Genomic DNA, 11,861 nt, shown 5'->3' with positions numbered 1-11,861 from the left:
TGATAGCTTGCAGAAACATCTGGCATACAAAGTGACTCAACCACTTTTTATTTTCCCTTTTATAGTGCATTTTCAACACTTGTAGGAGTGTTATTTGCACGCAACTTGCCACTCCATGATCTCTTAGTAGACTTAGTAGAAGAGGACTCTTTTGGTTCACTCAATGTCTGTGATTGTGAACCCTCATTTTTTGCAACCACCTTTTCTTTTTCATCATCTGCAAAACAATCTGTTTTTTAGCAGCATATTAACTACTCATCTCATCAAATATATCATCTTTGCTCACCTATAACTTGCATGTAATTGGACTATAAGACCTATTACAACCCTTTCGCTCAAAGGAATAGCCAACAAATATGCACTTTTCAATTTTCATATCCAACTTTTTTCTTAGTGGATGAGGTTGTATGACACTCTACCTCATCAGCGCGGTCTCATAAGAGTAATTGGCTATTGGATTGCTTTGCCGTTCAGCATTGTGTACATTCATTCATTCACTCGCTCATTATTCAACATTCGTTCTTTCAATCAAATTCTACTCTTCTTTCCTATTTTTGCGTCTTACGTTTTTATTTGAGCTTGTGTTCGTACGTTTTGTGTATTCTTAGTGCAAACTCTAGCATATGTTCACATGATATTACAATCGGTGCTCTACATTCTACTCAAGATTATTTTACGACTATCTTTGAAGGCTTTGGCTTGTACGAGTGAGACGCGCAACATTTGTCCATACCATGGAGACCATGGTTGCTATCAGTATATCAAAGTCCTTAGAGAGGAGGCTCTAGAGGCAGATGTACGTCTTCAACTATACCTGTTACATTACCTCTGGCAGTGTCATATGAGCATGTTGATGGCGCTAATCAATCACAATTGCTTCCTGTCCCTACCTCTTCCTATGCTTCTTTGGGATCTATCTCTTTTGCTTTCAGTGGCTTAAGCACAGTAGTCCAGCTGGAGCAGGACTATGGACTACAGCCCAGATAGAGTTCAAAAGTGCAAAAATAGTTTTAGCTGGCCTACAACAAGCATCTAAGACCTTGGGATGTAAAAGGTTAATTCTTTCCCGGTGATTCCTCTCTTCCATTCCTGCCTCTTATTTGCCTCAGCCTGATCGCTATGACTCAGCTTTTGAGTTAGTCTAGTCCACTTGTCTGTGCGCATGCCTTCTGAGCCCTGTGCAGCAACGCTGCTTGTACCCTCTCCCTGTATGCATTCGGTAGAATTGAAAGTACAGTGTATAGGGGATTTGAAACCATGTGTCAAGAAGCGTTGGTGATGGCACGGTAATTGCATACGAGGAAAAATAGTGGAGAAGGACAATTCGGGCTTGTTGTGCATATAGATATGGCAAAAGGACCTTCTTGGTTTCTAGATTAGTTGAGATATGTCAATTTGGCATTGTAGAAAACGCAAATACAAACTATCAGGAGGTGCAGATGCTGATGTACAGGCCCCACTATAAGCAGTCAAGTTATCTTTGTGATGAAACCAAATGTAGTAATAAGAGGGCTCAACAATCCATATTGTCAGTAAAATGCTGTTCAAAAGTCTAGGAGTATGTAATCTTTTACTTGGTGCAACTATGGCGAGTAAGGAATGTTGTGCACAGGGGTGGCAAAAGGAGGACTTGGCTCCTAGACTGGTTGAGGCAAGTGGAGTGGAGGATGATAAAACAACATTATTGAGAAGTTGTGATGATGTTGGAGGTGCGCAGGTCACACTATAAGCAGTCAAGTTGTTACCAACAGCAAGAATTTAATCAGTGGGCTAAAATAGCAAAGCTTTTTATTGGAAAACTATTTTGCTCTGTGGGGGTTGCAATCTTAGTTGAGGAATGTAGACTAGACGTTTTCATTCCTGTCCTTCTTGCAGGAGTTTGAGGAATTGTAATTTGAGTGGAACGATCCCAGACTTACTGGAACTTGATAATCTGGAATATCTGTAAGTTGATCAATGGTTGTGGAGAATGGTTCAAACATTTTTAATGTAACTAGGCAGAGAATAAATAGTGGTTGAGGCGATGAAGTATTTTGTCACGTTATATCTGTTTACATTCTAACCTTTGCTTCTTGTGGGATTGCTCAAAAGGGATCTAAGTCATAACAACTTGATCGGTTCCCTTCCATCTGGCAACCGTTCTCAACGTATGACAGCCATGTAAACTTCCAGATATTGCACTTCAATGTTTATTTCTCTCTATCTTGCTCTATTGGGTGTGATATAATCAATGGATGTACTGTATTGTATATCTGTATACACTCAACTCAATGTTTTGTTACTCTCTCTCTGCTCTTTTAGATGTCGCTTGTACACACTTTCAAGTCTACCGTTAGGCACCAGATGGTGGCTGAGCGTTTTCAGCTTAATGCGATTGCTGTACTCAGCAACCTGTGGGGAATTTTGTTTGCAGTGACGTATCGTTCAATAACTTTGACGGGGAAGTGCCATCTGTTTATTATCGATTATTACAACTGGAACTGTTGTGAGTATACAAAATCTGGGTCACGAGAGATGATCCGCTATATTTCCTGTCAATGTGCCTTTACTCCTTGTTTAGCTATTTGTGAAAGTGGCTTTAACTTGAAGCAATTCATAACTATTCTTGCGAGTATTTTTGACCGTCTTAGTTCTGATCACAGATAGCAAACATGTTCCTCTTTTAATCGAGCTACATCTAGTACTAGAAAACTCTTTTTGATTACAGGTCTCTGCGCAATAACTCTTTGAATGGAATCATTTGGGCAGATCAACTAGTGCATCATGCATTTTCATCTGCCGATTCAATACTTATCCTGTAAGTGTTGTTTTGCTCACTATTTTGTTTGGTGAAAGAACGACCATACAGAAAATAGAAACTGCTGCCATGTGTTGATGCTTTGAGAAATAATTGTCATTTCTTTTGCTTGTCTGCATCAAAAGTAGGCTATGGAGGATATTGAGCAATTGCAGGTTCCCTAGGATATGGTGGTTACTCAGCCTTAGTTGATTTTAAATTGGACTACTCTGATCCCTGTTGCCCACCAGAAATTCTTTCAGATATGGTCACTGCTGCCGGTCAATATTGTTTTGATTCAATTACAACTCAAGTGACTCTGTAAATGACTGTTACTTTAAAGGAATTTGAGTATGCTTGTCACATCTTCCTCATAGAAAGATTTTGAGATGGCATGGTGATGGACCTAAAAACGGGCCGGCACTGGCTCATGCACTAGCCGGACCTCGTCACTATGCGCAAGACAACCCCCTCGGCCTCGCGGCCAGGAGCGTCTATCAAAATCTCTGCCTTCCTAAACATTGCGTTTGTAATACGTTGTAGTCCAACTGATCCTAACCCAATATTGCTCCTCAGAGGGAGTCCCTTTCACATAGCCAAAAGGCTCGAATCACATACACATGGGGTTCCTCCTACGGCTGAATGCTGTCAACCCTCTGCGACTCTCCTACACCTTGGGGATTGGCCCCTCGATGCGCCGCTCAACATTTAGACATTTCGCACAAACGTCGCTCAAGGTACCAAATAAACGTATCCAGGAATGTACCATTCCCTCACTTGCTGTCCCCTATAACCCTCGTCTATCCTACAGCATAGGAACCTCACACTCTCAACGGTGGGTCACAGGCCTACTGAAAACAATTGCTATGCATATCCAGGAGCTAACTCTGATACTTTTAATTTCCTCTAAATGATCATGCAAAGAGGTGGATGCCTAGTGCTCAAACATTTTAAAAACCAGCAGCGTGCAAGTGCAAAACATCTCTTTCATGCTTTTCTTTCTAACCGCTTTGTGCTTCGCTGCAACACCTAGCACCGAAGTGATCTTCGTGCTACTAGGTTTTAATTTTTATCATTATTATTCCGTCCTAGATGCAATGCATATAAAATCAGCAAATTATTCCTCATGCTCAGCGGCATTTAACCATTTTTCCACAACTCTACCCTTCCCCATTGATAGTGCATCATTGCATTCATTTCTTTTAGGGTTTCCTTGTCATTTTTATGTGGAGAAAGGAAGGAAACACACACTACAACATATAAACAAGGCTGAACTGAAGCACAACTTCATGCCCCAGCCTTGCTACACATCAACAAACATAAATCCTATTTTTCTGTATTTTTCGTAGCCCCAAATGTATTTTTCCCCTATTTTTCATGGTGTTTTTATCATTTTTCCCCATTTTCTTCATTTTCTTGTATTTTTTAAATTTCTGAAAATGAAAACCAGTTTATGGGCTGTGGCCCTTAGTTCATTTGCAACAAAATTGAAAGATTAGTTGATGTGTATCGACGGTTTTCCCCATTTATATGCCCAAAACCCTTGTTTTTCCCCATTTTTCATGCATTTCCGGGTTTCTTGACATTATTTCGGGCCATGAAATGCATGTTTTTCATAATTTCTGGTTATAAACAGTAAGAACTCAGAAGAATCAGCAGCATAATCAAATCTTAGTCCATATGAACGGCATTCCATCAATCAAAAGCATAAAACACTAAATTTTCTTTGTAATTTTTAGTTTACCGCTTAAACGCGTGTTTCGGGTTTTGTGTCTATGGCTGTAGATTTGGAAAACAGCAACACTTCATGTCCAGCAACATCACAAATCACCATTCTCAGCCCGTGTAGCAATCCGGTCCATGCCGGACAAGCCTCCATCATTCTTTCTTCATTGCTCCTTCTTCCCACATGAACTGCCTCTTAGAAGAGAGAGAGGGAGGAGAGAGAAAGACTGAAATCAGAATTCTTCATAGAGACCACCATTTCTCGGGCGAGAGGCGGCGATAGAGTCCACAGACAGAGGGGAATGAAGCCCCATAATCCATTGGGGGGGTTGTTTGCAGCAGCCATGATGCCCTCTCATCCATTCATGGCGCATTTTTCGGGCGCCATCTTCTTCCACGTTTTTTCATGCCTCTTCATTCTCTCTCCACGTTTTTTGCTTCATAAGGTGCATAAATTTTTTGGGGGGGGTCCAAACTCAAAAGGCATGCTCAAATTTGGCCTCCCAAGTGTCCACCTTTTCATATCTTGACCGTTTCCTTGGCCATTTTCCTGTCCGGACTCCGAATTGAGCTCTGAAAAATCCTGGGCGTCCGGCTTAGCATCCCGCATTGGCCAGTAGCTTGTGTCAACCCGCACGACTGTCTGAAAAATTATGAAAAATCACCAAGTGTCGCTCGGGCGCCGTTAAAGCACTTTGGCGCTTAAAATCGTCCTAGATCGAGCCGCCGCCTTTGACGGTGAATATTTTTCCCTTGATATTCATAATTTTTAGCTATTTTTAAGCACTTCCCGTCTCCTAAATTCCGCTCTCACATGGGCTACACAAGGAGCTACTGTATGCATATGGATGGCTTAAGACACCTGTTGCATATTTACTAAGAACTATGGAAAACTAGTGTGATGCTTGTTGATTGGAAGCTTGCACTTCTTATTAATTATCTACGATATTACATGATTTTAAGGATTGGAGGCCTATTACCTGGATGGGGTCATTGTAAAAAATCTCTAAGATTTTGGAGAAGATACTTTTTAAATATACTTCGATAGCTTGTTGTATAAAATAGTATGGTTTTATGAAGGGCAAGAAATTTTTTATTACATCCTAAATATATGGTACTTGGAAAACTTATCTGAGGTAGTATGGTATCCATCTGAGGTAGTATGGTCTTATGAACAAGCTCACACTTATCGCCAAATGTCTCTTCCACCTCAAGGGCCACCATAATGCGAGACATATCCCAGCAGAAGGCAGCCTCTAGGAGCAGTATGACAGCAAGGTGGCTGATCAGGCTGGAAATGTAGCTGTTGCTTGCCAAGGCTGAATAGACAGGGCAGCAGCTAGGAACAACTAGTTAGGAGCTGGAGTAGTTGAGGAAGTTAAAACATGGTGCTAGTGCGAATGCCCCAAACAATGTAGTATGCACAACAATTACAATATTTGTTTGTTTTCAAGACTTAATATTTCAAGAAATGGAGAGAACAAATACTTAAAGCTAAATATAACAATTTACAGCCATGTAAATGTAAAAGTAATGGAGACAAGATTGAGGATTGAAGATAGGCAACTCCCCAAAGGAATTGATTTTTTATCAACCTGCAATTACAATCAACCAAAGAGTGAGTAGTAGTAGTTCTTTCTCACAAGATAATGAAAAGATGCATATATAAACATGCATCACTTATTATACAATTAAAAAATGAGTTTTCTTTACAAAATGTGAGTAGAAAGAGGGAGAATCATCCATTCTCCATCGTTAATTAAACCTATATTTATATGGCTTGGTTCTTGTTTTTGAAATGGAAGAAGAGCTCGAAGAGAAAGGGTTGTAATAAAATTTTAGATTTTGTGTCTTGTAAAATAACCATGAGAGAATGAAATATGGGGGTATTTGGTGGAGGGGTGGAGGATTTTGATATAGATGGATAGGGCCAACTTTAGGCTGTCTTTAGCTTATTGTATAAGAGTTTACAACCGAGAGAATTGATGTAAAATGAAGAGAAACGAGCTCTCTTTATAGAGGAAAGGGTAGAGCAAGTGCAAAAAGAGAAAATGGAGTAGCATAAGTTAAGTGTCTCCGGCTACATGTCATGAGGTGTGACAAGTGAAAGGATACTCGGAAGCTTGTGTGACGAGTGCCTTGGCACTCATCTCTTCTCTATAGCCTTCCTTTTTTAGCTGAGTATTGTTAAGAATAGAAACAACCAAATTTAGTAAGCATTGTAAGAACGCAAAACTTCCTATTTTTAGAATGTCATCCCTTTTTTAGGACTAGTAGTTTTAGAGCAATACGAGGCTCCTAAAATTTAGAGATCGCCAATATGGATATCATGTGAAAGCTCTTTACAAGTACTTTATAAAAACAATGCTAAAATCTTCATACGAGTTTTCCATGTAAAGATATGTGTAGTTTAAGCTTTCAACCTACACATACGCAAAGTACAAATATTTCATAATCATGCCATCTTGTTGAATATAGCTGTCTGTTCTAGAAAATTTAGCCCACACTTCAAGGTATTAATCCTTTCTATGTGCAAGCTTGATCTTGATATGCTTGAGTTTTGGTCATAGATGGCCAACTGGGTCGTATAGATGGAAGTGTCTACCAAAGCCCAATGCATGGATCTACTATAATCTATGACCACTTATCAATGGCTAGCTCTTGTCAGAGTGCAGCGATGCGGAAGCGTGGGACCAAGACTGAGAGAGAGAGTGAACATAGAGAGAAGAGAGAGAGAGAAAGAGACAGTGGAAGATGAAGATCTACTGTATAAGGTGTGCTGTATACAAAGATATGCAGATATATACACGGGCGCAGTGCGCGGGACTGCGTGTCTTCACCTCAACGATGCAACCTGCTGTCCACCTCGAAGTACGCTGCAGTCTGCACGAATCTCCAGCCTGAAATCTGCAATCACAAGTGGAAACAATGTGCAGACTGCCGGCTATAAATAGCCTGAAATAATGCAAAAAATATGGCAGGTCGGCTGCATTAAATGCAGCCAACTGGTACAGATTTGTCCGACTGTACCAGACTGCCACGTGGCTGCCTGCTCCGCCAGGGGATGACTGACAATCGCTAACACCCCCTCTCAGAGCCTGGACGGGGCAAAAGCCTGAGGGATCTGGCATGTCTCCGAAGTAGAGCCTGGGGAAGCGCCTTCCGTCTTGCAGTACTGCACAGCTATGGTCTCATCCAGAAGCTTCTCTCTGATGAAGTGGTACTAGATCTCTATGTGCTTCGTCCGGGCATGGAAAACAGGATTCCGTGCCAAGGCAATGCAACTCTCATTGTCGCATCGCAGAAAAGTAGGGCGAGTCTGGGGGTATCCAAGCTCCTCCAACAAGCGCCGAAGCCACACAGCCTCACATGTGGTGGAAGACGCGGCCCGATACTCCGCCTCAGTAGACAAAAGGGCTACCGTGGGTTGCTTCTTGCTACTCCATGAGATAACACCTGCACCCAAGGTAAAACAGTAGCCTGTAGTAGACCGCCGGTGGTCCACATCGCCAGCCCAATCCGAGTCGCTCCAACCTACAAGTACAAGATCTGAACCACCTGTGCCTGCTGGATAATGAATCCCTAAGTCAGAGGTCCCTCTCAAATACCGAAGTATCCTCTGAGCAGCCTGCCAATGCACCGTCCGAGGATCACTCATGAACCCCACCAAGAGACCTACAGCAAAACAAAGATCAACACGAGTGTTGAGGAGCCAAATCAATGATCCAATCAACTGACGGTAGTGGGAAGCATCCGCCAAAGGAGAATCTGAATGTGAAGTGGCCTTCCAGTTTGGATCCATAGGAGTAGAAATGGGCCAACAATCCTCCATCGCAAAAGAAACCAAGAGCTCCTGTACATATCTCTACTGAGAGATGAAAATCCCCCTCTGAGACTGATAAATCTCATGGCCTAAGAAGAAGTGGAGTAGACCCAAGTCCGTCATCTCGAACGTCTGATGTAAAGCTGCCTTCGTCTCTTTGACCTTTTGTGCATGATCACCTGTGACAATCAAATCGTCAACATACAACACAAAAAGCACACAACCAGCCTCGAAAGTATGTACATAAACCTGCGGATCGGCCTTGGAGCGCTGATATCCCAATTGTGTGACTGAAGGAACGAGTCAATCTTCTCGTTCCATGCACGCGGAGCCTGCTTGAGGCCATACAAGGCCTTCTTTAACCTGTGGACTTGCCCATCGGAAGATCCAAAGCCAGGAGGTTGCTCGACATAGATCTCCTCCTTCAAATCACCATTGAGGAAGGCCGACTTCACATCCAATTGGTAGACAGGCCATCTCCTATGGCCAGCCAAGGCAAGAACAGCTCGAATAGTCGCCATACGAGCAGTGGGGGCAAAAATATCATGACAGTCAATCCCGGGGCGCTGTGTGAAACCTTTAGCAACAAGGAGAGCCTTGTGCTTGTCCAAAGAATCATCGCTAAGGAACTTGGTCTTGAAGACCCATTTGACGCCAATCACCTTCTTATGAGAGGGGCGAGGCACGAGGTACCAAGTGCCATTCCTCTCAATAGCCTCCAACTCGGCTTCCATAGCTTTCTTCCATGGTGCGGACTATAAAGCCTCCGTCACGGAGGTGGGCTCTCGATCCTGTATAACACGAGTCATCAAACAATAGTTAGAGCAAACAAGCTCCGTAGAATGTGCCTGGTGCCTTCGTGACCGCCGTGGACCATCCTGCGGTCCCCACTCCTCAGGGACCCCCTCGATCCCTGAATCTCGGAGTGTGTCACGGGCCCAACGAGGAGGAGGCCAGACCTCTCCTCGTTGCTCTCCATCAGCTGAAGACTCTGGGATATCCACCGGTGGTAACGCCTCGGGGATGACCGGTGGAATAGTAGACTCTGGCTCGAAAACAGAATCGGAATCAAAAGGCGCTGGCTCCAAAGAAACTGCCTCAGGAGCCCAAGTCTCCCCTGGATCTCCAAGAATGGAATGCTCCTCACCCGCTGCTATGGCCGGAACCTCCACGAACCGCACATCTTGACTGGTGTACACATCCCGCTTTATGGGATCATAGAAGCGATAGCCTTGGGACTGAGAGCTATAGCCAACGAACACCTGTTTTCGGGAAGCCGCTGTAAATTTATCACGATGAGGCTTGGGAATGTGGACATAGGCATCACACCCAAAAACCCTAAAATAAGAAACATCGGGCTTAGTCCCAAAGTAAGCCTCAAAAGGTGTCATCCCATCAACGGTTGAAGTGGGGGATCTGTTGAGGATGTGGACTGCAGTAGCCACAGCCTCGGCCCACAGAAACTGAGGTGTCTGTCGGTGCTCCATCTTGGTGCCCGCCATCTCGATCACACTTCGGTTCTTCCGTTCAAGAATGCCATTTTCTTGAGGAGTGTTGGTGTTAGCAAACTCCTGGTGAATGCCTCTATCTGCACAAAAACGAGCAAACTCATGAGAAACAAATTTACCACCCTTGTCGGAGCGCAAGGTCTTCAATCGCCGGCCCGACCGGTTCTGCTCAAAGAGAAGCCAATCCTTGAAGTGGGAGAAAGCCTCCGACTTCAACACCAAGAAGTAGGCCCAAGTCATCCTGCTGTAGTCATCTACGATCAACATGAAGTACGAGCTTTCTTTGGAGGACTTGTTCCTCATAGGGCCACAAAGATCCGTAGATACAAGCTCCATCGGTGAAGTAGACCGCCGCGAAGCTTTGTTGGGAATCGCATCCCTATGTTGCTTTCCACGAATGTAGGAGACGCATGGCTGCTGGCTCACCACTATGTCCGGCAACCCTCGAACAAGCTGTCCACGTGACGCCCTCCGAAGATAATCATAGTTGAGGTGACCAAACCGAGCATGCCAGAGCTCTGACTGTATCTGAGAGGTAAGAAGAAGAGTAGGGAGAGTGGTAGAAGACGTCAATTTGTAGATGCCGTTCTCCTCATATCCGGATGAGAGAACCTTCCGAGATCCACGATCAAGGACTCATACCGAATCACTATCAAACTCCACCAAAAGTCAAAGTGAACAAATCTTATGAACCGAAAGTAGATGATACCCTAAACCTGGCACATGCAACACCTCTGAGGTATGGATATCACCACGTCCATTTGGAATAAGCTGCATCTCACCTCGTTCTGAAATAGACACCGAAGAGCTATCTTCGATGAGAATCTGCCCATGCGAAGGTCGCAACTGGGCAACACCAATTGATGAAGGAGTCATGTGCCGGGAGGCACCACTGTCTACGATCCACTCTCGAGCTTGGGGGGCTGTCATCGCAGCATCAGAAGCCTTCGGTGTAGAGTCCTCAATGACTGCTAGATGAAGAAACGCAGCTGATGAGGGTGCAGCCACCGCTCCAGAATCCTTCGAGTCCTTCTTGTTGGTGTCCTTCTTGTCTTTGTCGAGGCAATCCTTCTTCCAATGGCCAGTCTTACCACAAATATGGCATGTGGATTCTTTTTCCTTGTCCTTCTTTGACTTGTTGTCCTCCTTCTTCTTCTTTTGGTCCTTCCCCTTCTTCTGAGAGGCTTGACCTGTCAAAGCTTTCGACTTGGAAGCATGCTGTCCCTTCAATTGTTCCTCTTGGTCCAAGACCATAGGAACCATCTCTTCCCACCGAAGAGTAGACTCGTGCCTCGAAGCAATAAGGGCGGAGTAGAAGGCACCGAATCGTGGCGGCAACTGGGACAAGAGTGTGATCGCCATGTCTTCGGAGGAAATCGGCTTCCCTGCATTCTGAACCTGTATCTGAAGCTGTCTAAGCTTGTTGATGTGTTTCCGCAACAAACAAGACTTGTTCACGGACAAGGTCCACATTTGCACCTCCAAAGAAACCCTTTTCATAAGGGTCATCCGGTTATACATTTGGTCAAGCTCAAGCCATATTTCCTGAGCCACCGTCAAGTGCTCGATGTGGGCAATCACGGCTGTAGTACAAGACAGAAAAAGAAAAGAACGAATCCGAGCATTCAGTTTGTCCCAGTGAGACTGGGCCTTGGCCAACTCCGCACGAGCATCGGAAGAGAGTTTGGACTCATCTCTCACCGAGGGCCGGTCGATCTCCTCCTGTACAAGCTCTGCCAAATCGTAAGACTCAAGGATGGCCAACATCATCACGCGCTAGATGCGGTAATTGTCGCCATCGAGCTTTTGATTTGAGGGAAGAGCCGGTAAAACAAGCACCTTCCGATCCATGATCGTCTGGAACTCCAAGTCAATCTCTGTAGACATCTTCACCTGTAATGCCGGCGCAAACGCAAAAGCAGCCCCCTCTGACTGTGAAAACGCAGCCTGCTAGGGCTCTTTCTTCCGCGTCCCGAACCTTCTTCAACCGCCGGAGGCGATGAAAAAGTAAAACCTGCACTTGAAAGCT

The 11,861-nt window shown here is 44.3% G+C and overlaps 1 protein-coding gene across 10 annotated transcripts in view; it reads left to right on the top strand.

The window, feature by feature from the left end:
- Positions 1-651: 651 nt before the first annotated feature.
- The window catches only part of LOC148040314 (putative LRR receptor-like serine/threonine-protein kinase At1g06840), a 33,775-nt gene continuing 22,565 nt past the window's right edge, over positions 652-11,861 (top strand). Inside the window, exons 1-6 of one of the 10 annotated variants that reach the window (XM_087698245.1) lie at positions 652-796; positions 1,613-1,709; positions 1,876-1,944; positions 2,092-2,160; positions 2,414-2,485; positions 2,708-2,797. In XM_087698245.1, coding sequence (XP_087554371.1) covers positions 2,150-2,160; positions 2,414-2,485; positions 2,708-2,797 — 173 coding nt within the window. In that variant the 5' untranslated portion in view covers positions 652-796; positions 1,613-1,709; positions 1,876-1,944; positions 2,092-2,149. The other 9 variants (XM_087698242.1, XM_087698238.1, XM_087698220.1 and 6 more) reach the window with 9 other exon arrangements.

Source organism: Lygodium microphyllum, chromosome 2, assembly GCF_053477565.2.
Source record: "Lygodium microphyllum isolate KBCC chromosome 2, Lygodium_microphyllum_v1.1.10, whole genome shotgun sequence".
In the NCBI taxonomy this organism is placed as follows: Eukaryota; Viridiplantae; Streptophyta; class Polypodiopsida; order Schizaeales; family Lygodiaceae; genus Lygodium; species Lygodium microphyllum.
Note: the sequence above shows the minus strand (reverse complement) of the source record. Positions and strands in the feature narration are given on the sequence as shown.